Below are 26,311 nucleotides of genomic sequence, written 5' to 3'. Positions count from 1 at the left end.
GAAAAGTCAACCAAGGGCCATGCGTTCACATTCACTTGCATAAGAGAAGGAGACAATAAGCTTCATCCATTCGAGAATCTGAGAGGAGGAGGAGGAGGAAGAAGAAGAGGCAGGAAAAATGGTGGAGTTGGATTCAGGGGAGAAGCGGCTCAATGAGCTCGGCTACAAGCAGGAGCTCAGGAGAGAGATGGTGAGCTCTTTTCTTTGGATCTCCTTTGGTCAAAATCTAATCTTTCTTTGGTTGTGCAGACGCTGTTCAAGACGCTGGCGATATCGTTCTCGACGATGACGCTGTTCACGGGGATCACGCCGCTGTACGGCTCGAGCTTGCTGTACGCGGGTCCAGCGAGCCTTGTGTGGGGCTGGGTCGTCGTCTCCTTCTTCACTTGGTTCGTCGGCGTCGCCATGGCCGAGATCTGCTCCTCTTTCCCCGTAAGCGCCTCTGACATCTAGGTCTCGACCTCTCCGCCATGCATGTGGTAGATAGAGATCGAAACTGATAAAGATTTCAAAATTCATCTTCTTAGTGGTTTTCATCGATTCAGTAACAACGTATAGAAACAACCATCATGCTTGATAATTAGCTTTAAAGATCCAAAGGAATCAGATCTTCAGGGTAAATAGTAGACTTCTCTGGAATCCATTAGATAGATTGATTAATCTTAAAATTATTAACAGACCACAGGTTCTCTATACTTCTGGGCTGCTCATTTAGCAGGACCTGTTTGGGGTCCGTTCGCCTCGTGGTGCTGTGCTTGGCTGGAAGCTATCGGACTCATCGCCGGAATTGGCACTCAGGTGAACTTTACAATCCCTAGCTTGTTTACATTTACATAAACATGTTCCAGTGATCTCCTTTTGGATGTTTAGATATAGAAACACAGTCAGGCATACTTCCATTTCAGGCATATGCAGGTTCACAGGTGCTGCAAAGCATCATTCTATTATGCACCGGGACAAACAGAGGCGGCGGTTATCTTGCTCCGCGAGGCGTCTTTCTCGCTATGTACATTGGTCTGACAATCATATGGGCAGTGCTCAACACATTTGCATTGGAAGTCATCGCACTGATCGATATCATCTCAATCTGGTGGCAGGTAATGTTCATCAGGGTTATCATAATTTTGCTGTCTTGGGATGAAGAACACTGACTTCGTCGTTGACAGTGCAGGTGATTGGTGGCTCTGTTATAGTTATCATGCTTCCCCTGGTCTCTCTTTCCACTCAGCCTGCGTCTTATGTATTCACCCATTTCGAAACATCCCCTGACTCAACGGGGATACACAGCAAAGCCTACGCCGTCGTCTTGTCGGTCCTTGTCAGTCAGTATTCCCTCTATGGATACGACGCTGCTGCCCATCTAACCGAGGAAACCAAAGGCGCTGACAAAAACGGACCGATAGCCATTCTTTCGAGCATCGGCATCATCTCAGTGTTTGGTTGGGCGTACATCTTAGCGCTCACTTTCAGCATCCAGGTTCGAATATTCCAAAACTCTCATCCTGTGTCAATGTCATATGTATTAAGAGAACAATCCTGAATGCAGAACTTCGACTACCTGTATGATACTGGCAATGAGACTGCCGGAACGTTTGTGCCGGCGCAGATCCTTTACGATGCGTTTCACGGGAGGTTCCACAGCTCCGCCGGAGCGATTGCTCTGCTCTTCGTCATTTGGGGGTCGTTTTTCTTCGGCGGACTTTCGATCACGACCAGCGCTGCTAGAGTGGTAAGAATGGCTATATGTATATATCATCTGGACCAGTTGAACTGATCTGGTCATGGAAATCACTGCTTGCAGGTGTATGCACTATCAAGGGACAAGGGGATTCCGTTGTCATCGGTATGGAGGAAAATACACCCAAAGCACAAGGTTCCGGCCAACGCAGTGTGGCTGTGCGCGGCCCTTTGCTGTCTCCTCGGGCTGCCTATCCTCAAAGTGAACGTGGTGTTCACGGCCATCACGTCCATCTGTACCATCGGATGGGTGGGTGGGTATGCAGTTCCGATCTTCGCGAGGATGGTCATGGAAGAAAAGAACTTCAAGCCTGGTCCGTTCTACCTGGGAAGGGCAAGGAGACCCGTCTGCTTGGTGGCGTTCCTGTGGATCTGCTACACTTGCTCAGTCTTCCTGCTGCCCACGCTCTATCCGATCGATTGGAACACCTTCAACTATGCGCCTGTTGCACTGGCCATCTGCTTGGGCCTGGTCATGTTGTGGTGGGTTGTGGACGCCAGGAAGTGGTTTAAAGGGCCAGTTAGGAACATCGATAACCACGATGAGAAAGCCTAGTCTGAAATTTTTATTCGATTCATTTATAAGACAATACATACATGACAGTGTGACACTGAATATGAATAAATAGTAACTAGTAACTGGTCGAGTTTATGGATTCAGTTTGAGGGGACTCTGAATTTTTCAAACCGATCACCGGTCTCGTTGTATTTCTTCAACCCGATCAAACTGTTGAACTCCTCGAAGGTGGTAAGCTTGTGGAGATGATCTCGGCTGGTTCCATCGTCCTTCATTACTTTCAAGATGTCGATTAAGGCGCGAGCAGAAGCGTAGACAGCAGTGGTGGAATGCACGATGAGATGGAAGCCCATCTCCTTGAGCTCCTGAGGCGTGTGCAACGGTGTGAACCCACCTTCCAGCATGTTGGCTGCTCTGAAGCCATTGGTGCGCTTGCATACCTCCCTCAGCTCGTCGTCGCTCCGCGGTGCCTCGACGAAGCAAGCATCTGCTCCTGCCTGCACAAAGTTACTTGCTCATGACGAGTGATGACTTATTCGTGGTAATTAGCAACGATGAATGAACAACTCTTGTACCTCCATGTAGAGGTTAGCCCGCGCAATTGCTTCGTTTAAACCACCAGCAGTTGCACGAGCATCAGTACGAGCGATAAGAAAAAAATCAGCATCGCCAATAGCTTCTCGAGCTGCTGCTATCTTGGCTGCATGTTCCTCAGCTGGTATCACCTAAGAACAATACAACAACAGGAAGAAACATAAAACCGTTTTATGATGACTTAAATACTTACTTAAATGGAGTTGTGCAGCAAATTACCTGTTTTCCTTGCATATGTCCTGATTGCCAGAGGGGAAAGGAAATTAGGTAAGACAGAGTTTTGGAGGAGGAGAAACTAAGTTAGAGCAAAGCAAGGGAGTTAAGATTGATCTCATACCACACTTCTTTGGCCAAACTTGATCCTGGAAATCATGCAAATGCAAAAAACAAAAAAAAAAAAAAAAAGTAGGAACAAAGTTCATTCTGAAGTTGAGAACCAAATCGACTGCAAAGAATGAAGGAAACGAGAATTGTTCGTGTACCTCAAGGAACAAACCAGCAGCACCAGTACCAATAATGTCCTTAACAGTCCTTTGAACATTGAGAGCGTTTCCACCTCCTGTATCTGGAATGCTCACATAACTAAAACTATCAACCTAGCGTGGAACAGAATGTACTAATTGGAAAATATTTACTAGTGTGCTAAAATGTTTCCTACAAGAATTACTGTAAGAAGTAGGAAAGCAGCTGAACCGTTTGATGAAATCAAGTTTTCAACTATTTTGATCTATGAAAACCATAAGGATTATCTCAATAACTATACAAGGTTATAACAGATATTAGATAAAATTTAATAAATATATTAAAAAACATACAATAGTAAAATACATCAAAGTTTCTATATAAAGTTAAACTGAACATTATTAATCATCTTAGTTGGTATGGCTTAATCATCTTTGAAAATTCTGTAATAGATAACAGTAGTCTTTGAACATTAGACTCTACACTATGAAGTTTCACATCAATCAAATCAAGAAACCTACAAACCTCTTGCAAATCACATCTTGTTGGTACAGAATGAGCTGTTCAAACATTTGTAGTTTCTTTGTGGTCCAGAAAAACCATATAATATGGAAGTTATGGGCAACAACTGGTCCCCTGCGACTAGGATTCATTTCCTTTTGGCAGCTAAAGAAATGTTCATCCGAAACATAATAGAATTTTTGTTGAAAAGGTAATCGACAGCTTAAATTGGGTCAGTCAAATCGTAGTGCTAAATAAATGAATAGCATAAGATCAAAATTGAGAAGCAAATTCAAAAATTGAAAAGAAATAGTTAAGATGTTAATGTATCTGAGTAAGGTACACTATATGTTCTAAATCAATAAGTAGAATAGTAGATATTCTTGCGGATTACCATCATAATCTTTTGGCCATGTTGATTTATAGGACTTTACAAATCAGCATATGTGACAATAATTTAACAAATAAAACAAGCATTAATCGTGGCCAATTTCCATTTTTTATGAGACAAATCATTTGTTTTTGTAAAATGGGAAATGTTCAGCTCCTGTTCCTCAGGGCAACAAAAAACTAGTCTTAAAAAAAGGAAAAGGAAAAGGCAAGGACCAGCTTGGGAAACCAGTTAAATCAGACGCAAACGAAGCTCGATCAGATAAAATACTAAAATATACTCGATTTCATCGGATTTCAATTCTCAGAGTCCGGATTTCAAAACGCTGACAAAAACGAGCCAACTTTTCAACCAATAGTTCACCGAATCTCTCTCGCAAAAACATGTAGGGAAAAGACACTTCTTTGAATACAATTTAATAGTTTTCAAACAAAATGCCTTATTCAACATAAATCATCGCCATTGTTCTTTACCACAGGCCAATCATATTTACTTTACCAGTTACCAAAAGGGGTTCAAAATGCAGACAAAATGAGGCGAAAAGGTGATTACCAGCATCAACAATGAACGCAACGTTAGGAGCCGCGGCGCAAATCGCTCGAGCAACATCCGCCATCTCCGGCGGCCTAAAATTTCAAAATCCGAACAGATATTGCAAACAAAGGCACAGATCGAAGCTCAAATTGCAACTCAGAAAAAGAAGAAAAAAATTGAATCGACGCAAGGGAAGGGCGAGAGCGTACGTGAGGAGGCCGATGTCGGGCATACCGAGGCGGGAGGCGGAGACGGCGTATCCGGAGACAAATCCGGCCTTGAATCCGGAGCTTTGCAGGACGGCGGCGGAGAGGGCGTCGAAGATCCCCGGCATCAGCACGATGCCCTCCTCCTCGATGAGGCGGTGCATGCGAGTTTTCTTAGATCCAGAAGACGCCGCCGAAGGCCTCACCAGGACGCTGGTAGTCTGAGAGCTCGCCATCACTTCCGCTTCCACACCGACCCTGAACTGCTCGATCGATGGATTGGTGGACGGGCAGGTACGGAGAGGGAGAACTGAGAAGGGTGCCGCCCGTGCTCATTTATAGCGATTGCGAAGGCGACGGGTTTGGAACAACAAGGACGGCGTCGCCCTGCTGGCTACCTGTACAAAAATGGTTTATTTAATTCAAATCAATTTATAAAATTAAAAATCTAATTTAGGTCATAACTCACACATTTTAATTTTTAAATTATAAAATCACATATCAATTTTTAAAAAATACTCCTTCGCCCTTCTATATCTTCATTATTTAAAACTATCTTAGTCAACTATATTCTTTAAAAAATAATATGTGATAATTTAAGAAGTAAGATGCTTAATTTAATAAATATATAAGCCATCGACGATGACATTTAATTTATATAAATTGCTTTAAATAAATAAATAAATCGGGTTTCATGATTTTATGATTTTTTTTTACGGCGAAAATGCGATTTCATCATATTTCAAGGTGTGGGACCCAAATACATTATCCTCCAGCGCTCGTTTGGCCATTCCTGTGACATTTACGACCTCCAGGTGTAGGAGGAGTTTTCTTCTATGTTACTGATTTACGGAGCATAATTGAGTTGATTATGACGAAACAGATTTATAGTAAAAGACAAAAGTTCAAATCTCTACGAAGTTGAGATAATATCTTTTTTCATCGTAGTCAACTGTAATTTTTCGATTTACTTTTTCATAAATAATTATCGAATCGATCGTGTAGAGGATAATGAATTTTATCTTTTTTTAGTGAAATGTAAAGGCCTACAACACTCCAACCAATAGCCCAAGTCTTTCCCGCAGTTGGTATTCTGGTTGGACGCCGATGCTCTGTTTATCCCAGATAGGGCCGAAGGTCTATAGAAAAAAGAAATCTAAACGTAAAAAAATTTAAATTTTTAAATTTTTAAAATTTAAATTTAAAAGAAGAGAAGGAGAGAATTAAGCATATCGAACTTGTGGCACTGGCCGTGAGCTCATAGTCGATCTATTACGATCGTAAGGGCGTCAATTTGAATGGATCGAATGAGTTTAGGTTGAATCGAAATAAAGATATTATAAAAAAAAATTAAATCTGACTCAAAACTAATTTAAAAATTATAAATCTAAACTCAAATTCGAATAACCCGATTAATCGGACCTGATGTAATCTATTATATTTATAATCCATCAAATTTGCATCATTACTAATAATTTAATAATATTTTTTAAATTTTTTTCTTAATAATTCTTTATTTTTATTTTATTATTTCATCATCATCATTAACGTTGGTGTATATAAAAAATCTTATTTTTAAGTTGTATTTGATTTAATTATAAAATAATTTTTCTATATTAATTTTAGGTCCATCTCAATCCAATCCAATAAAAAAAATTAAATTTTCAATTTAATCTATTTTTACTTAAATTCTAAAATCCTCAATCTTAATTCAATATTTTTAATATCGATCTAGATATAGATTGAGGGATAGAATTCATTTTTAACACCTCTTTATGATCATCAACTCGCGGCCAATCTATTACAACCTCAAATTAATGATCAATCTGTTGCCACGAATTCATAGTTAATCTTTCGTTGTGAGCTTGCAATTATAGTTGTCAAGTTGGGTTAGGCCTGCTGGGTTGGTCCGCCCCGTCAAGTAATAGGTGGATTGGGTTGAAATTTTATCAATCCATTTTAAGATGGGTTGAGGTGGGTTGGCCCGCCTAGGCCTGTGACCCGCGTGGATTGGCCCTCGACGAGCTTGAGTTGGCCCGCGAATTGAGAAAGTTTATTTATTTATTTTAAATTTTAAAATTAAAGTATAAAACTTAATGAATTAGTGGGTTTGATTTCTTTAAAATACAATTTGAACTTAAAAATTATAATTCAAATTTAAAACTTTCCACTTATCAATTTAAATTACACTTCAAACTTAAAATTTTTAATTTTTTTTATTTTTTAACAGGTCCGCGGGTTGGTTCGCCTAACCCGCGGCCCGCCTTAAGTTGGATTGGGTTAGAGATTTCTCAATCCGCCAAATTGGTGGGTTAGCTCGTCCCGCCCCGCCATATGATGGGTCCGCCATGGGTTAGCCCGCTCCGCTATGAGTTGGTCCGTTTGACAGCTCTACTTGTAATCCGTCGTGCGTATGAATCCTATCTCACACACCCATAATTAAAATGTTTTTACTAATTTTAGTAAGTTATCCAATTTAATAAACAAAGTAATGATCTTTGCCCAAATCACAAGTTAAAGCAACAATAAATATATATTTATATATTGTCAAATAAGTAATTTGAAAATTGAGCATTAACAAAATAATTAATCGTATATCGATTTGGCGTGTGTCTCCTCATCCTTATCTTAATTAAACCTCTCAATCACACTCTAAATACGCAGAATTAATTGCGTGTTTAACAATAACTTCTCTTCCACGTGGCAGTGTATCATTGAAGGAACAATAAAAGGGTCAATCCCCGCGACCATTCAGTTAATTAACAAATAAGTTCCAAAATTTTAGCACATTGACTAATCGTCCAAAGACGTATAACGTGACAAATATTATAATATAGATGTGATTTTTCCACATTGGGTTAGAATTTTCCCCGCATAATTTAAACATGATTAAGGAAAACGCTACGAATATAGCAACTATTCGAGTCCGACTTGACTTGCACGCATTATTATGCGCACCAAGAATCTTATAGATTTTGAAATATAAATATATCATTTTTTAAGAAAAATCTAGAAGCTGAACTAAAACGTAAATTATTAAACTTATCGTTAATTTATGTACCTCGTAATTATTTCATTTTAACACCCCTCGTCATATTAATTATTTTAACACCCCTGATCAAATTAATTATAAGACCATGTGTTATAGTTCTTTTTGTTACGAAAGAGCAAGAAGAAATTGAGTCATCTATACGTTACGTTGATAATTAAGAGATTAAATTTAATATAATATATTATATTAAAAATTATATATATATATATATAATCAAAAAAATATTTAATGAAATTGTGTCCAGATTTTAAAATATAAAATTTATTTATAATACAATTTACATCTATAATAGAATTAAATTATATATATAATAATAATAAAGTACATTATGGTTCAATGAAATTGTATTCTACGATATTTTAGAATATAAAATTTATTTATAATAAAATATACAATTTTTGAAAGTGGAAGAGATGAGTTTTAATGGACTAAGTAAAAACATAAGAGCCTAGATAAAATTGAGCTGGGCTAAGCCAAGACAACTCTACTTAAGATTCATCTCTAGGCGCGGGCGGAGTCAGGTATTATTCTACCTGCGCTCTAGCCCGGGGGCCCAAAAGAGTTAAAGGGAAATTATAATTTAAATTTACTATAGAGAAAATAAAAAATATATATGAAAGAAGGAGATAGCTCGTGGGCTTTCGATCAGCTCGGGATTAACCTAGAGGCTACGAAATTCCTGGCTCCGTCCATTGTCTCTAGGTCGATGAGCATATGAACATTGCATCAATATTCGAGGAAATATAATTTAAAAATTAAAAATATAATGTTAATTGTAGTACTAGTTGTAATATAGCTCAAGACAATAAAATAAATAGATCCATTATCTCAACAACTCATTTAGAATCAGTTTCATGAATCAGTTTCATGGATATGGATATAGGTACATAGACATTAGATGCATGGCAGGATCGATTTTAGATCATCACCTTTTGAAATCGATTTTTGATAATTATGTCAGTAATATTATGTATTCATTGTCTGTGCTACCTCGCTAGCTTTAGGCAATAAAGGTCATCTTGGACGAGGTTTGATAGATAAATATTTGTAGAACAATGATAAATAGACATGTTTGCGGTTGTAATTAGGGTACCCACTTTACTTTAGTTCATCACAAAAAAAAAAAGAAAACGAATAGAATATGAAAAGAAAGTGAAAGAAATATGTCCATTTAACGTCTCGATCAGGTTAAAATATATAGGACAAAACTCAAAAATGATGTTCCTTTTTTAGTGAATCATCGAAGGAATGTACTATATTAATTTTTTTATTAAAAATGTACCTCACTTTTCTATAAAATAATATAATTATTTTTTAATATTATTTTCATTATTATCTTATTTTCATCTAAATTGGACGGATTGTAACTGCTACACAATTGTAGCACTACAGTTTAGATGTTATAAATTTGAGAAAAAAAATTTAAATGATAAATGTTGTTTAGAACTTTTCAAAAAGTTTTAATTAATGATATTTGTTGAGTTTGAAATCAATTTATTATAAATCTCATAATTTAATTTTCAATTAGTTATGATCTTTGAGTTTAACATTTATATTGTATGAGCTAGGAAATCATAACTGTTATAACGTGAATGTTAATTATTTTGAGAGACTATAACTTTTAATTCGGATTGAATCACATAATATAATTTGAATATCAATAGGGATGAGTACATTGGAGGTCATTCTCTAAGTGTGCATAAGTTATGCTCAAGATTTAATTAACAGGTGAATTAGGAAAAGAGATTATCTATTTTCAATATTAGTCGGAGTAAACTTGGACAAGCATGACCCATATGCCAATTTTTTTTATAATTTATAATTATTATTTTTTAAAAAATAACTCTATGTTTTTTTTTTGTTTTAACTTTGCTATATTTTTTTTCTTTTATATTTTTCCGGGTCTAAATCATTGCCGGCCCAATTAAGCAGTTTTAACACTATCAAAATGCAATGGCCCAAACTCTGTCATTCACAGTCCACGCTGACTTCTTCAAAAGTCATTATTTGTTAATTTTTCCTAGAGACAATGTTGACTAATTGACATACGCTTTGTAGGCTATTTAGTCGTCTCGTCCACGGCCAACCAGTTTGACTTTTCGCGCTAATAAACTTGACTAGCCGCATTACTTGAATAGTCTAAAGTAATAATAATAATTATTTATTTATTATCAAAATAATATCTCTTTTCATTTTAATATATTTTTATTTTTAAAAATATTTGTATAGTATTGTTATAGCAGCTAAGATTAATTTTATTTATTATTAATTATCGTATATTCTATTTTTATCAATAATATAATAATATTATATTCAAAAATAAAAATAAAATTGAGATGAGATAGAATATCCTTTATAATAATAATAATAATAAAAAGATACATTTTTTAATTTTTACCCTTAATTTTAGGGGTATTTTAGGGACTTCACAATGAGAAGTAAGTGCCGTCTTAATTCACGTTTCGAAGTTTGAAGTTGGAAGTCAAAGTCGACTCCACGAACTTGGTCGGCTTGTGTAGCGTAGTTAGTGTAGTGGCTGGCGTATCAAATCAAAGTCCCCCGATCCAATTTGTTGCTTGCCTTTACTCTTCCAAAAAATTCCGATCACCATGAGCGCCTCCTTGCTCTGCCTCCTCCTCCTCCTCCTCTCCTGTTGCAGACGCCGATCGCGCAGGAGGACGACGTCCGATGCCTGCGCGGCGTCAAGGCCGCCCTGGACGCCGGCGACTCCTCCCTCCGGTGGAATTTCTCCAACACCACCGTGGGCTTCGTCTGCAGCTTCGTCGGCGTCTCCTGCTGGAACCTGCAAGAGAATCGCGTCCTAGGGCTCAATCTAAGGGGCGTGTCCCTCGCCGGCTCCATCCCCTCCGACATCCGATTCTGCAGCGCGGCCACCACCCTCGATCTGTCATCCAACGCCCTAGCCGGACACATCCCCTCCCAGATCTGCTCCTGGCTCCCCTACCTCGTCACCCTCGACCTCTCCGACAACCAGTTCAACGGCACCATCCCGCCGGAGCTCTCCGGTTGCCGGTTCCTCAACTCACTCAGCCTTGCTGGCAACCAGCTCCAGGGCGAGATCCCTGCGGCCCTCGGCGAGCTTTCCCGTCTCAACCAGCTCGACCTCTCCAGGAACCGCCTCTCCGGTCCGATCCTTCCCTCACTTGGCCAAAAGTTTGATTCCTCCTCTTTCGAAGGCAACGACGGCCTCTGCGGCCGCCCTGTTTCCTCCAGATGCGGCCGATCGCTCTCGACGATCAGAATCATTATTATCGTAGCCGCCGGTGTGTTTGGCGCCGCCGCCTCGATTGTCCTAGCTTATCTGATCTGGCGGTGCTGGACGCCGACTGGAAAACGAGCGGCTCCTAGGGACGGAGAGGAGGGCAGTAGGTGGTGGGCAGAGCGGCTTCGGGCGCAGCACCGGCTCACGCCTGTTTCCCTGTTCCAGAAGCCCATCAAGAAGGTCAAGCTCTCTGACCTGATGGCGGCCACGGCGGATTTCCACCGCAGCAACATCATCGTCGCCGGGAGCTCGCGGGCTGGGACCGCGTACAAGGCCCTGCTCCGGGACGGCTCCGCGCTCACCGTGAAGCGGCTCCATTCCTGCACGGTGCCGGAGAAGCAGTTCCACGCGGAGATGGGGCGCCTCGGGCAGCTCCGCCACCCCAACCTGGTGCCCCTCCTGGGCTTCTGCCTCGTCGAGGACGAAAGACTTCTCATTTACAAGCACATGCCGAACGGTTCTCTCGCTTCGGCCCTCCAGTCGCCGGACGTCGCGCTTGACTGGCCGGCACGGGTCAGGATAGCGGTCGGCGCTGCTCGTGGCCTCGCCTGGCTCCACCATGGATTCCAAATCCCTTTCCTCCTCCAAAACTTGAGCTCGAAGAGCATCCTCCTCGACGACGACTACGAGGCAAGAATCACGGACTTCGGTATTGCGAGGTTGGTAAGGACGTCGACCTCTGACAGCACGGACACAAACAGGTTCTTGAACGGGGAATTTGGGGAGTTTGGGTACACTGCGCCGGAGTACGCCACCAATACGGATCCCACTCCTAAGTGCGATGTGTATGCATTTGGAGTTGTTCTGTTGGAGCTTGTCTCCGGGAAGGCAGCCACTGAGCTTGACTTAGCCGGGGAAGAGTTCAAGGGGACTTTAGTGGATTGGGTGAACATGCTTTCAGCAAATGGTAAGGACAATGAGGCAATTGATCGATCCCTTCTCGGGAAGGGTAAGGATGATGAGATAATACAAGTCTTGAAGATTGCCTCTGCTTGTCTGGTTGCTCAGCCTAAGGAGAGACCTTCTATGTACAAGGTTTTCGAAAATTTGAAGTCCGTGGGAGAGTCCTACGATTGCTCGGAGCAGTTTGATGAATTCCCTCTTGTTTATGGAAAGGATGAATCGGACTCGCTGTAATTGGCATGCTATGGGAACCTTCATCTGTATAAATGGTATGTCTTGTGCTGAACTTTAGCTCCTTTCTTGATAAGATTTTGGTCTTTCTCAGTTTGGCCAATCCGTAGTTTTCTTGTTCACTCATTGTATTATTATCCACTGTCCTTGCATCTTTTACTGGAAAATTTAAATTTAACTCTCCAATAACCATCAATTGGATCTATATCTTAGCAAACAATTGCCTTTGTGTATGCTGCTTATTTATAGATTTGCTGATTCAGCCTTTTATTCCATTGCCATTTGCTTCTTTAGTTTGTTTTATTCTGTATATTAGCTATTGCAGTATAGACAGCATGGTAATTCTTTGCATAGTTTGTGCATTTTATTCTCACCAGTTTTTGATATTAGAATAAAATGCTCTTTGTGCATCTTTCTAGGTGCGCAACTGCTTAACCTCAGAGCGTGGGTGAGGGATAATGCTTCGAACAAGAAACTGAAGGCTATAGACAGCATGGTAATTCTTTGCATAGTTTTTATATACATTGAGAGTGTTACGTCGTGTCACAGGCGTGACATGCATTTTAGATTCATCTCACCAGTTTTTGATGAATTGCAGAGGGGGTAGGGAGACATTCACAACCGTTGTGACAAGAATCTACCGACGTGCTTTACACCCGAGAATGTTTATAGGTTCTCAGACTGTGTATGATAGAGGTCATAACTTGTTAGTCTCAGGATCATTTCTTTAGAGTTACAGAAGACATTTGCCATTAGGGTTGACTCGACTTACAAGACCACCGTAGGGCCGGGGATTCCGGTCCGCCCCATGCGATGCTCTGAGCCATCTCTCTCCTGAGCTTTTTATGGAGGTCAACTGGAGACATTTGCACAACCGTGAAGTTACAGAAGACATTTGCCATTAGGGTTGCAGCCACGCTTGACCATCTCTCTCATGAGCTTTTAATGGAGGTCATCTGTTGTCAAGCAGCAACTGTTTGAGCACAAGTGCACAATGAAGTAGCTTGTGGTTGAAAGTCAGACAGTTGTAGTCGTACGTTGGAATGTGCAAATGGGGTAGCCTACAACTGATCAAACTCATGAATGAACAGAGGAGCTCCATGAGATTGAAGCATGAAGGCCAAAATTTGCCTGAAACAAAAGCGGTTTCATTCAGCATTCGTTAATATAAATTTCACAAGTTGTATTTCCTTTTAGTTAAATTTTTCATCAGCGCACTTGGGTTTGAATTATAGCCAAATGCTGCATCCCACATTTACTTTAAAATGAAGCCATCAACAGAACTAAACTTTCAATGGATTTGACTTGCACTTGCCTCTGGCTTAGGTTGGGCTTAACCTTGACTCATTTCGAGTTGGCTTGAGCATTGTTTGAAATGACTTGGGTCGGGTTGGGTTGGGTTGAGCTCAATATGCCTCCACGTGTGCCTAGGCCATGCTGAGCCTTAGTTGGTCCCAAGGGATCAAGAGTGTTCTCGTTGGGTTTGATCCTAAGTCATTTTGGACTGGCATAAGCACGATTTAGAATGACTCGGAATTAACTTGATCCATTGACACCTCTAACTTTTTATCAGCAGGGGCTTGTAACAGAGTTGTCATTTTAACAAAGCAGCCAGCCTTTTTCCACATGTATACTCAAGTGCTCACTATGCTTAATGAATGCTAATGTAATTTTTCGAAGAACCTCCAAAAATTGCATAAGCTTCAGTCGTCAAAATCCTAGAGATCTGAAGAACTTCGCATTCTGCAACTTTGTTGTTTCCTTGTTTAAAGATACCTATTCCTGCATTGTTAGTAGGACTTCCAACAGAACCATCACAATATTTTTTTTCCATACAAACTCAATTGATGAAAAGACAGTATCACAAATTGGATGTTTGCATGCACAATAAGGTCCTTTATCTTCACGTTGCAACGATGGCATCGTAACCTCCTAAGATGTTCTAGGTTGATCAATACATGGTCTTCGATTTCCTTTACCAAGCTGAAGTAGACTAGTATGGGTAGACACCATTTTCTCAAAGCATGTAGTAGAAAACCTAAACGAATACAATGCAAATCGAGAATCAAAAACAAAGGACAAACTTTATTATGCCTATTCCTTTTTGAAACATGAACACTTGGAAGATTACATGTAGAAGAGAACTTTGACAAGAAGGCATCAAGTATATTACTTATTGTTTATAATTATACCCACAAGATATCTCTCTACATGATACTGCAGTTGCACTTTGATTCTATCTTGGGGTGTTTTGCATGCTCTTTACTTTTTGCATCGGTTCCTAAGTCGCTGAGTGCTTGTTTGGTATCGAATTCTTGCCTTTTCCTATTGAATCTTTGCAAATTCTTATTACGTTTATAGTATACATATCGAAAATACTTCAGATTGGAAGCAGACTTCACCAACTGTTCAAGTGATGGACGAGAAATCTCTGTGAGCATCATCTGATTCTCAGACTTAATGGCTGCACTTTCGTAGACAAGGTCGTGAACAATAGAATTGCACAGAAGTATTGCGTCGGTGGCTTCTTCTGAAGCAAAGTTTCTTTGAGCTCCCTTTGGAGCTTCAGTTGTCTTGCTTAGTTCTGCCAGGACAAAGGAGACAGGAATTCTCTTTGATTAGTTGCCCTACTTAAGGATCATGCTGATTCATTTCGATAAATTACCTGCTGCTGTTTCAGACTTTGTAACACAAACATGGGCATTTTGATCTAACACATCTCTTTCAAAGTGCGATTTCTGAGTGGCACTCATCAGATTGGCATCTCCACAAGCTTTCTCATGCTTTGAGGTGTCTACTGACGTTTCTTGCGTGCCTTCCTCCTGTATCACAGTCATGAAGTCGAAGCCGTGTGGATGTGAATTTGTGTCCCCAACACACACAATATCATTCCTCTTCTCTTTCGACTGCCAAGATGGTTCTCTTTTTGCATCTCTAGGAGATGTAGCTCTAGTTTGGGGCTTTCCATTCTGCAACAAAACACTTCAAAAGTATGCAATACTGAAAGTAGATTGTCAGGGTCAGAATGATATATACCATAGATCGTAGCGGAGTTGTAGTTGTTATTTGAGTTCTTGCTTTGTTTCGAGGATTATCGACCGCTTTAGGCTCTTGATAGCTACCATTCAGGGGAGATCCAGGAGGAGTTAAAAGCCTGCTTCCACCACACCAATTGGTTAACCTCATCCTCGGTTTCATTTCACTGTCGAGACACAAAGAACTCACCAATTGTACTCATTCTTGCCGCCGTATGAAGCTTTCAGTGAATCTCTTGTCTCGCTTTGACGAGCAGAAAAGTGTGTGATTTCTGCTGATGATTCTGAAGTAAGAAACAATGGACAATTCTGATGCTGTTTGAGCATTGAATCAAGATGAGAGAGATGGAAGAAAAGAGACATATCTAAGAATTTTTGCCTGATTCATGTTTCTTCATCTCGGTGAACAGAAAGAGATCGTCGACATCCTCATCGTTGTTTTTCGACTTGAGCATCAGTCTGCTCTCCGAGCTACGGCTCCTTCCGCAGGAGTTCCTCTTGCAAAGCTCAGCGGTGCGGGGGCTCCTGGATGGGGGTGGCATCTCTGTTCTGTTCAGGAACTTTGTGACATCTCTTTGGATTGTTGAAGCAGAAATGGAAAATTTGGTCCAGGGGAAGAAGAAAAGAAAAGGGAAAGAGTTTCAGAGAAGGATCGAAGAAGCGGCGTCGGAGCGAAAAGAAAAAAACAGATCGATCTCGTCGAGATGTTGAGCTCAGGAGTTGGAGTGATGCCATTGCTGAGCTCTAAAACAGCTGAACAGGCAAGAAAACATGGCAGACTTTGGCAGTTAATAACTGTCTTTCACCAAATTGGAGGACAGATTACCAAATTGGAACGGGTGGAGGGTCGAATTCGAGCTCGAGACCAGTCGACACTGATCTCATTTATTCGGAATTGGCTTATGATTAATGATGATTATGGGACTGGGATCGGGGTTGGATGGAAGGTCATGTCCAAATAATATCGATATCGATATTATAGACTCAATTTTCCAACAATTGGCAGTGTATAGTTTCCGAAAAAAAAATATCGAGAGAAAAAAACATCGATCGGTTGGTGAAAAATGCCAATTTGGATCGGATGCAATGTCACGTTTGAGCTGGAAACGCTCGACATCGACCTGCATTATGATCCTTTAATTGGTTTGAGTTTTTGTACTCAAAAAATGATAAATCCAGTCAATTAACTTGGAAAAAATTTTCCAGATTAACGAAAAGCAGATTGTGTTATTTGAAAGAAATTCTTTTATAATATTTCTCGAAGATTTTTTTATAGTTGGATGAAATTTTATGATTTTCTTTTAGTTTTAACGACTTATCCTCACTTCGCTTTAGATCTAAAATTCTGTTCCTGGATATATTTTTTTGGCATTGTTTGTCCGTGCAAAGACTTTTGAACTAAATGTTTGGTTGACTGCTTTTAATAATAATAATAATAATAATAATAATAATAATAAATGTTAAATGTTTAGGACAATAGAATATCATTTAGTTGAAATATTTCTTGGTCGAACATAATACGATAGACGTACATGAGTGTAAGAGCTAAGCAAACAAGATCATTTAAAATATACACACTAAAAATTAATTTTAATTATATCCATTCAAATTTAAATTAATATATAATTATATCAAATCATTTTACATGAGTGTCAAGTCAATTATCCGCTGTTTTAATTAATATATACTCGGACTTCTCTCTCTTCGCCTCCACGGTGTAATTCCAGTGGCCTATGAGTTAAAGCAGGTTAGTGGAGAGTCCACGTTGCTGGCGCAGTCCAACCCGGACTGCCTTCTTCATTTTCTTGAAAAAAAAATTTCCTGTCCTAAATTTAAGACTTTTCACATTAAGCTACCCGGGCTATAGCATACAACGTGACTCCGCCCGTGAGGTTGTCAAAGACGATTGTCAATGGTTGAAGTCAAATATCTACTTTCGCATATTCTTCAATAAATTATCGATCAATGACAAAAAAAAAAAAAAACAAAATCCTTTGGTGAGATCTATGAATCCAAGTTCTTCATAAGGGTTCGGTCTTATGGAAATCTACTTGTTTATATGTAATTCTATGTATTTAATTTAGGACAATTTTTTGTTATTTTGATAATTCAATATCTAATTTTTTGAATCTCAAAAGTTTCAGGATTGTCTTTCCACTGAAGAAATTTATCCGTAGTATATCGTTACTAGGGATCAACTCGTAGATGCTTGATTAACCGTAAAAGTGCTTTGTCATTGCATAGAGTCCCGGGAGGTAATACAGAACAAATATTGTTTGAACATTAAAAATTATTCTAATAGGCCTTAATTGAAATTTCCAATTTAGTGAGGCCTGAACTAAACAAAACCCCATCCTTTAAATAAAACACTGCTTGAGCACTCAATAATTGCCCCCCTTGTTTCTCACTAGATTATCATAATTAAAAGAAGTATTTCTTTATTTAAATTTGGAAAATATTGAAAATGGGCGAATCAGAATTAAATTAGCAGATATTGATAATAAAAAAAATTACTAGAGAATTTCCCAATAATTGCCCCTTGTTTCCTCTTAATTAACATATGATATTTACCTAATCATTGCCACTTATTTATTGCCAAAGAGATCCTTTAATTGCCGGAACATTACTGGACAAGACTCTGCTGGTGCCTGCCCTGGACCGGACACCGGGACACCGCGGTGGGGGTCCAAACATCAAATGGGCCCCACCTTTATCTGCTAATGGCAGCGGTCGGTGTCTAGATGAGATCAAGACCGTCCAGCTCCGCCCGGCGAGGCGCGATGGTCCTCACCCGCGCGACACCGGAGCATCCTGTCAATGGCACGTGTGTACGACGCGCATCGCAGAGGATCCGCCACCGCGATGTGGACGCGAAAGCGGTGGTCCCGGCATCGAAGTGGCCGTCCGATCTCTGCTCACGTGGCGGATACTCAGTGGCCTTCTAAGAACGCCCATTAAACCCGCGCTGCGGACGACTCTGTGTTACTGCGGAACACGATTATGATAGCAGATAGAAAAGTGATCGGCTCTAAAAGAGTGAAAATTAGAGACGTTGGTGGTGGACTAGGATTAAGATACGAGATCCGAGGGTACAGGAGAGCTGATCGAGAACGGGGCACTGCAGGGCGTAGCAGAGACAGCGAAAAAGAGAAAATAAAAAAAATAAATATTAAATAAATAATTTCAAAAAAGGAGTAGGTGATGTCGGTAGTGGTTCTCCGGTCCCACGTGTTCGGACCATTGCCTGTTCTTCCTCGCGGTGAATCATGGATTCTTCCTCGCCCTCTGGCGTCGTCGTCCGCGCGCCCGGAGGAGGACTCTGATCGCTGTGGCGTCAGTTTGGTAGGTGGATGGGAGCAGAAGGAGCTCGGATTTGGTGGGCTCGGTCGGTTCGGCTGGTGGAACAGTTCTGCGGCTGTTTTCTTGCTCGTCCATGAAGTGAGGTTTGGTTTTGGCTTTGGTGATTGTAATTGGTTCGGTTTCTCTCTTTTCGCAGTGTCGGTGTTTGGGCGATTGGATCTGCTTTCTGAGCTCTGGACTGGTTTTCCGTTCTCCTTTCCTGATTCCAGAAGGTTTGTTTGAGTTGGGTGCGGCTGAGGCCTGACTCCTGAGGGCAGGGACATTTGGTGATTGAGGACTGCGAGAACGTCGGTGAGTTTCTCATTTGGCTGTGTTCTTTGACTCAGGTCTGCGGTGGAGAGTTCTCGCTAAAGGTGGCGCCTTGCGGTGAATCCGGAAGAGACGACTTCAGACATTCAGCGGGCCTTAAAGAACGAAGCTCCGACTATGTCAAACATTGTGCGTCTCGAGGCTTTTCTGCTAGGGTTTGTTTGTCAGAAGCAAAAGCGTCAAATTTGGCGACGAGAGTTCAGTGGAATTATAGGCGTGGCATATTTTGCGTAACATCAGAGGCTTGTTTGGCCTTTTGCTACGGTTTGGATGAGGGTGGAGTTTTCGCTGCTGCTTTGCAGTTAATGCCACGATAAGAAGGGCTTTTATTGTGGTGGTATATAAGCTGCCAGCGAGTGTTCTTTTATTGAAGTTTCTGAGAGAAATTTCAGTCTATTCTCATGTCTTTGATGCCTCCAAGTCGGTCATCCTCAGGTCACGATTCAGGTAACTCTTTCATAGCCCTTCTAATATATTTAGTAACCCGATTGTCTTCTTCAACTTGAAACTTATTCGTGTATATGGCCCTTACTTTCTTCATCCTCTTGGTTTCTTTGGCTTACTTGTGATTTTTTGCTTAAGCATCATTACTCCTTAGAAAAGGTATTATGTGAGCTAACAATAAGTTTCATGATTTACTAAACGATTTTAGATTTACTGGAATCCGCTTTCCATTTGGCTATTGTTGGTATGCCAAACCTTTTTTCTATCTTGGTGTGTGTTTTGGACAAATTTTGTTATCTTCTTATGGACCCCTTATGTTCATTCTTCCTCATATTTATAAATTATTCTCAGGATGCCAAATTTCACCTTACCTTTTGTTTTTTGGGCATTATGCCATGGCCATTTAATATTGTTGTTAACTCCTCCCATGAGATTGACCCAACATTTTGTGTCCGATCAATCAGCTTGTTGACAAGTCAGCGATTTGAACCAGTGGGGTAACGAGTAAAATGATAGAGATCATGTCTCCTTTAGATTTTCAACACACTCCTTCAATTATTGAGACTCATTCGGATGGTAGACATATCCCTTCCGGTAGCATCGTTACTGATTTACTATTGATAGTTTCTAACTTAATAATATTGGTCATTGAATCATCTCTATGGATGTCAATTGATCCCTGATTTACTATTGATAGTCTCTAACTTAATAATATTGGTCATTGAATCATCTCTATGGATGTCAATTTATCCCTTTAGATAAGAGAATTAAGGTTCATGCGAAGACAAACCTTCTCTCTTTAGGATGATATTGCTCCGCCCAAATGCTTACGGTTGATTGGCAATCGCTTTTCAAGATATAATAACCAACTATTTAAAATAGGAGCACTTCAAATTTCAAATCCTCACAAATTTTTGAAACCTCAGAACACTTTAGAGAAGAGAAACGAAAGGAGAACTCGCGACTTGAGAATTGAATGAATTGAGCAAGAGAAGACCAAATTAATTTATAGGGGTGAAAGGTTTCTTCCAAAGGGCGAAAAACAGTTGTCTGATTTAATTACATCAACCCTTTGTAACTCGAATAGTCTTGGACATTAATTTGTCATTCACTCAAGAAATTGGGTTACAATGGTCTACCCATAAAATATCCATCAATGTCTCTATTTGTTTATTGGTTATGTAACCCAATTTCCAACATTTAATATATGCATCAAAATGAGATTGTTCATCTATTTTCTAGACATGTCCTTCAGTAAGGATACTTTTTGATTGCTTGTTTGTAATACTTCAGACTGAGTTAGGTTAGAAAATTCCTTGTGTACTACCATCAACCATCATATTCCTTGATTTATGTCCTCAGTTGGTTATAGAATTTCTGTGTGTAGGTTGCTTTCAAGATGTATTGTACACTGAGCTATGGAAAGCATGTGCTGGGCCTATGGTTACTCTGCCTTGTGTAGGAGAAAGAGTTTATTACTTTCCTCAGGGTCATATGGAACAGGTACTTGAAAGATTTTAAATCTCTTTGTTTGTCTAGCTAGTTTTTTTTCAGTAAAGCTAGCCCAATTTTCTCACACATTTAATTATTTTTTTCTGAAAAAGTTTCAAATTCCATCATCAGGATACTACAATGTTGATCATTTCAAATCGTGCATGTTTGAATGATTTACTGCACATCAGATGCTAGTTATGTCATCTTTGTTCTTTTGAACAAGTTGATCTGTAATTCCATTATGCATGTAGCGAAACCTTTTTTTTCTTGATGATTTTCGTTTATGAGATAATTATATTAAAGCAGCTATATTGATTTATTTCCCATTTGGTAGAATGATTTGAGGTAGATGCTTATAACTGTGTTTGATTTCTTTTCCTTCCGTATTGCAGCTTGAAGCATCAATGAATCAGGAGCTTAATCAGAAGATGCCCTTGTTCAATCTTCCATCAAAGCTTCTGTGCAGGGTAGTACACATTCAACTTCAGGTAAGCTATTTGAATGGATTGTTTGGTATGACTAATTGATGTCTTTCATCTTTCTTCATCCTTAAAGCACCGGTGAACTGAATGCTCCTTTTTTCCATTCAAATATATGAAGGTTGAACCAGACACTGATGAAGTATATGCACAGATTACACTGCATCCTGAAGCAAATGTAAGTATTTCTGTATTTGTGTACCTCTTGATGCCTCCACAATGTATATCATTTATAAGCTTTACATTCTCTCCTTTTTAGTTTGAACATGTTCGTAATCATTTCATTTTTTATATATGCTGATAATGCTATGGTAAAATGGATTTTGAGTTTTGGATGCTAATTAGGTAGTAAAATGAAGTCTCAGTTTTTACCTTGGTGTAATCACATAATTAAATCTGATTGCTTTGCTTCAACCTGATTCTGTGATTCTCTTTGTTGCTATTAGATGTCCTGGCAAGACTGTTGATTGTTCTACTGATCTATTTTTCTTATATCTTTATACTAATCAGCAAGATGAGATCACTAGTCCAGATCCTCCACTATTGGATCTGCAAAACAGCAGTGTCCATTCTTTCTGTAAGATCCTAACTGCATCCGACACAAGCACTCATGGGGGATTCTCAGTTCTTAGGAAGCATGCAGATGAGTGCCTTCCTCCACTGGTCAGTTGATTTTGAGAAAATATGGACTGATTGTATGACCTACTTAGTATTAAGATATATGAACTGTGTATCTGACCAACTAACAGTTATCATATTTATCCAGAAAATGTTTAGAAAGTTTCAGCTTTGAATTTGCTTCAATCTCTCTGTTTAGGATATGTCCCAGAATCCACCTTGGCAAGAGTTGGTTGCCAAAGATCTTCATGGAAATGAGTGGCATTTTCGTCACATCTATCGAGGTATAAAACACACCAGATCGCTGAGATATTCATTATAACTCAAAGTGTCACCCTTTGTTGTTTGACCCAATAAATTTCCTTTTTTTCAGGATCAAATGATTTGTTTTCATGCTTCTTTACGATGAAAATTTAATTTTTGTTTCCTGGTATTGTATGAGATTAATTGTAAAATTAATGTTTTACTTCATAATTTGTGAATTTCATAATCTGCTTTGGATATTTAAGTCTGTCTGCTGTTTATTGACGACAATATTTAATATTACTCATAGTCGGGCTAGATAACTGTGATATTTTGCAAGTTTTTCAATCTACCAGAATTAATAAGTGCTATATTGTTAATTGGAGTTCCCACTCTTCTTCCAGGACAGCCGAGACGCCATTTACTTACAACTGGTTGGAGTATCTTTCTTAGCTCTAAGAGATTGGTAGCTGGCGATGCATTTATTTTTTTACGGTACAAGATGTACTATCAACCATGTTTTTTTTCCCATGTATCTTCCATGATAAGTTCTCATCTTGGGAATCACTATTTAAGCGCTTTGTGTATGTGGCAGAGGTGAGAATAATGAGCTTCGAGTCGGAGTTAGAAGACTTAAGAGAAGACTAAACAACACGGCATCATCAGTCATATCCAGTCATAGCATGCATCTTGGAGTGCTAGCTACTGCGTCTCATGCTATTGCTACTGGGACTCTTTTTTCAGTTTTCTATAAACCAAGGTTAGATCCGATTACTTTTGAATTCCTTCTCCTTGTGATGTTATTTTCTCTCTCAGCACATTCATATATGAACATCCATGATGATGATTGGTTTGTATTTTTCTAATCGTAGCTGTAGTTTTACTAATAATAAGGTGCTCGAGCCTATAAGTTTGTCAACTTTTGTATTCTACATTATTGGGTTGGAGTTAGTTGTCTTCGTACTTGTTTTTTTTTTGTGTGTGTAATGCCTACTCATATTTGTGTAGGTCGTAAATGAAAAAGAATGTAATTATTGTTTTGTTTTCAGGACAAGCCAATCAGAGTTCATTATAAGTGTCAACAAATATCTTGAATCCAAGACTTGCAAATTCACTGTTGGGATGAGATTTAAGATGAAATTTGAGGGCGACGAAGCTCTAGAGAGAAGGTATGTTAACTGGATATTAACAAACACATGAAAATTGTCCATTTTAATCTGTATCTTAAAAGGTATTGTCTTAATAGGTTTAGCGGCACTATCACTGGTGTTGACATGACACCATCTCAATGGGAAGATTCAGAATGGCGATCTTTAAAGGTTTCATTGAGTGTTATGACTAATCAGTACTTTAGATCAACATGATGAATTCCTGGTTTATCGCTTTATTATTTGGAACTGTAACTCTTTAAACTTTGTTTCTAGGTTCAATGGGATGAATCTTCCATCATAGCTCGGCCAGACAGGGTTTCACCATGGGAATTGGAGACACTTGTGGCAGCTAATCCAACAACCCCTCAATCAGTGCAGAAAAACAACAAACGGACAAGAACATCTGCTTTACCTCCTAAGAGAACAGATTCTGCTTCGATATTTGGTATAATGGTCCTAACCTTTTTATCTACATGTCACTCTATACATATTTGATATCCTATGTGTTTGTTTTGTCTTGATCCTATTCTCTTAAAGTAGTTTACACAAGAGATATCATTAGTTATGTCATTTGGAACCGGTGCAACATAAGAAGGGAGTGTTTTCATCTGCTTCTGTTAAGTTTGATTATGCCATCTCGTCACAAGCAGCCATGTCCTGAAAGCTTTTCTTTACTGGTGTCTTATGTTTCATCAATGGATGTCAATGGGTACTCGATTATTGGATATTTACTGATACCAATCCATTCAATAAAGTTCAGGTACCTGCAGGTTAGGGTAGTTATATATAGGCTTTGGATTGGGTTCAGATTTACTTTAAATTGCAGGTACCTATGGACTATGGGTTTGGTACCCCGTTCATCATTTTAGGGTATCACTCGGATGGTAGAATAATATCCAATGCAAGTATCTAATTGGATTTCGATAAAGGGCACGAAGCTCCTATCAATGTGGGTCTTGGGGAAGAATCTATTGCACGCAATCTTACCTTACTATGTAAGAGGTTGTTTTCAAGACTTGAATCCGTGACCTCTAGATCATACGACAACAATTTTACTATTATATTAATTGGATTTCAATAGCAAATATATAATCCATTTGGGTTCAGGTAGTACCCAAAATTGCAGGTATGCCATCCCTTAATATCATCTCTAGTTCATTTAGTTTGTTGCATATATTCAAGAGAATTGATTTCAATCACACTATTATTTGCAACAAGCTACATGAAATACTTTTACAACAACAACAACTACTAAGTATTATCCCATTAGATGGGATCCATCATATGGATCCTCCATTTTATTCTATTTTATCGTTGCTATATGAAATACTTTTGATGGTGAAAAATTGACAGCTTGAAATTGTTGTGTATGTGATAGAAATAGGTCACTAATGAAGAAACTTAAAGGTGTTGGTAAACATATGAAATCCTGCTTTTTCACATTATTTTTTTAACAGGAAATATGCAGAAGAATTTCATGGTTTCCAATTCTAGCAATTCTTTGGCGGTACTAGCTAGTGTATGGATTATAAAAATGATAGGAAAGTTTTTATAATGATCCATATGTTATGTAACTGATGTGCTTGTGATGTGACTATACTAATCTTCACTATTTAAATCTTCTCTTTTTTTTTTTTTTGCCAGCAAAATTTAGCTGCTGATAGTATCGTCTTGTTCCTTGTTTTAGGTTTCTGGCAAGCAGCCCCTCGTGAGAGTGCCCAATCTTTATCCTTATCTCGGTTGCAGAAAGGACAAGAGCTGTATACGCCATCCATGCCATCATCATCTCTGTTCTCATCTGCATCTAATCTGGACCATAGACAATCATTAACCATCGACAGTGCCACATGCCGGCCAATTATGACAAAACATTACAATTCTGAGAAAGAAAACAAAAAGCAGGAAACTAGTTCAGACTGGAGACTATTCGGATTTAAGCTAGCGAAGAGCACTTTAAGAACATCTATGGATGTGGAATCGGAGCTTCATTCTCATCCGATGATTAGCGGCGAGCAAGAAAAGTCATGCATAAGGTCACCTCTAGAAACTCAATGCAGGCACTTGAGGAGCTGCACTAAGGTTATAAGAACATCTTTCAATTCCCTGATCATGGATCTTCTTTGATTAAATGCAGAGTATTCGACCTGCAGGTTCATATGCATGGAATGGCAGTTGGGAGGGCAGTTGATCTGACCAGGTTATGTGGATATGGTCAGCTTCTTCAGAAGCTGGAAGAGATGTTCGACATCGAGGGAGAGCTTTCTGGTCAGGTAAAGAGGTGGGAGGTCGCGTACACAGATGACGAGGGCGACACGATGATGGTCGGTGATGATCCCTGGAAGTAAGGACTTGAACCTTTCTACATAAAATAAAAACTACATACAACAGAAACCTTCAAGAAACAGATTTGTTTAATGCACTTCAAGTAACCATTACCACTTGCAGTGAGTTCTGCAGCATGGCAAGAAAAATACACATCTACACACGCAATGAGGCGAAAAGGCTCGCACCGAGAGTGAAAACCCACAAGAAACAGCATGGTTGAACTCCACTTAGCTAGCTAGCTAGCTAGCTAGCTAACCCTGTATGCCAGTCATGAACAAGGTAATTATACTCCAATTAAAGGTTCCCATTCTTTTGTGTTGGCACAGGACAAAGAAAAGGATAGACGTTCTTTGTTTGGATAGGAACAAAGCAAGCAATGAATGGGGTGACAAATGCATTGATTGCACACATCGCTCTTGTGAGCTGGTGCGATCCGAATGCA

General features: G+C 39.4%; 4 protein-coding genes, 1 long non-coding RNA gene and 1 pseudogene across 6 annotated transcripts; 4 read left to right on the top strand and 2 right to left on the bottom strand.

Annotated features, from left to right (window-relative positions):
• The first annotated feature begins 84 nt into the window (after positions 1 to 84).
• Positions 85 to 2,397, top strand: LOC141839010 (amino-acid permease BAT1 homolog). Its single transcript, XM_074726654.1, has 7 exons — positions 85 to 190; positions 250 to 432; positions 679 to 798; positions 906 to 1,097; positions 1,172 to 1,477; positions 1,547 to 1,729; positions 1,802 to 2,397. Exons 1-7 carry the CDS (start codon positions 119 to 121, stop codon positions 2,291 to 2,293), a joined length of 1,548 nt encoding a protein of 515 aa, XP_074582755.1. The 5' UTR covers positions 85 to 118; the 3' UTR covers positions 2,294 to 2,397.
• Positions 2,281 to 5,254, bottom strand: LOC141839011 (carboxyvinyl-carboxyphosphonate phosphorylmutase, chloroplastic-like). Its single transcript, XM_074726655.1, has 7 exons — positions 4,946 to 5,254; positions 4,755 to 4,828; positions 3,331 to 3,413; positions 3,186 to 3,210; positions 3,068 to 3,087; positions 2,830 to 2,979; positions 2,281 to 2,751 (listed from the first exon to the last, which is right to left on the bottom strand). Exons 1-7 carry the CDS (start codon positions 5,176 to 5,178, stop codon positions 2,395 to 2,397), a joined length of 942 nt encoding a protein of 313 aa, XP_074582756.1. The 5' UTR covers positions 5,179 to 5,254; the 3' UTR covers positions 2,281 to 2,394.
• A 5,259-nt stretch (positions 5,255 to 10,513) lies between these two features.
• LOC141839791 (inactive LRR receptor-like serine/threonine-protein kinase BIR2) lies at positions 10,514 to 12,471 on the top strand (annotated as a pseudogene).
• Positions 12,472 to 14,608: 2,137 nt separating this feature from the next.
• Positions 14,609 to 15,988, bottom strand: LOC141839793 (uncharacterized). The gene is made up of 5 exons (XM_074727623.1): positions 15,826 to 15,988; positions 15,637 to 15,718; positions 15,448 to 15,565; positions 15,077 to 15,380; positions 14,609 to 14,995 (listed from the first exon to the last, which is right to left on the bottom strand). Exons 1-5 carry the CDS (start codon positions 15,986 to 15,988, stop codon positions 14,619 to 14,621), a joined length of 1,044 nt encoding a protein of 347 aa, XP_074583724.1. The 3' UTR covers positions 14,609 to 14,618.
• A 2,777-nt stretch (positions 15,989 to 18,765) lies between these two features.
• LOC141839794 (uncharacterized) lies at positions 18,766 to 19,191 on the top strand. The gene is made up of 3 exons (XR_012602715.1): positions 18,766 to 18,852; positions 18,943 to 19,018; positions 19,133 to 19,191. It is a non-coding gene; the product is annotated as an uncharacterized LOC141839794 (long non-coding RNA).
• On the top strand, positions 19,189 to 26,100 carry LOC141839790 (auxin response factor 9-like). Of its 2 annotated transcripts, XM_074727620.1 has the most exons (14): positions 19,189 to 19,562; positions 20,947 to 21,062; positions 21,446 to 21,541; positions 21,654 to 21,710; positions 22,043 to 22,195; positions 22,350 to 22,434; positions 22,798 to 22,888; positions 22,989 to 23,153; positions 23,443 to 23,562; positions 23,640 to 23,712; positions 23,818 to 23,989; positions 25,232 to 25,623; positions 25,695 to 25,885; positions 25,990 to 26,100. In XM_074727620.1, the coding sequence occupies exons 1-14, from the start codon at positions 19,517 to 19,519 to the stop codon at positions 26,087 to 26,089; spliced, it is 1,857 nt and encodes a 618-aa protein (XP_074583721.1). In that variant the 5' UTR covers positions 19,189 to 19,516; the 3' UTR covers positions 26,090 to 26,100. The 2 variants fall into 2 exon arrangements, with proteins under 2 accessions (XP_074583721.1, XP_074583722.1); XM_074727621.1 differs by lacking the exon at positions 25,990 to 26,100 and having other exon boundaries at positions 25,717 to 25,797.
• The last annotated feature ends 211 nt before the right edge of the window (positions 26,101 to 26,311 follow it).

This window comes from Curcuma longa, chromosome 11 (assembly GCF_044706935.1).
Source record: "Curcuma longa cultivar G26 ecotype Majalengka, Jawa Barat chromosome 11, ITB_CL_G26_1.1, whole genome shotgun sequence".
In the NCBI taxonomy this organism is placed as follows: domain Eukaryota; kingdom Viridiplantae; phylum Streptophyta; class Magnoliopsida; order Zingiberales; family Zingiberaceae; genus Curcuma; species Curcuma longa.
The sequence above is the reverse complement of the archived record's forward strand: the minus strand, read 5'-3'. Positions and strand labels throughout refer to the sequence as shown.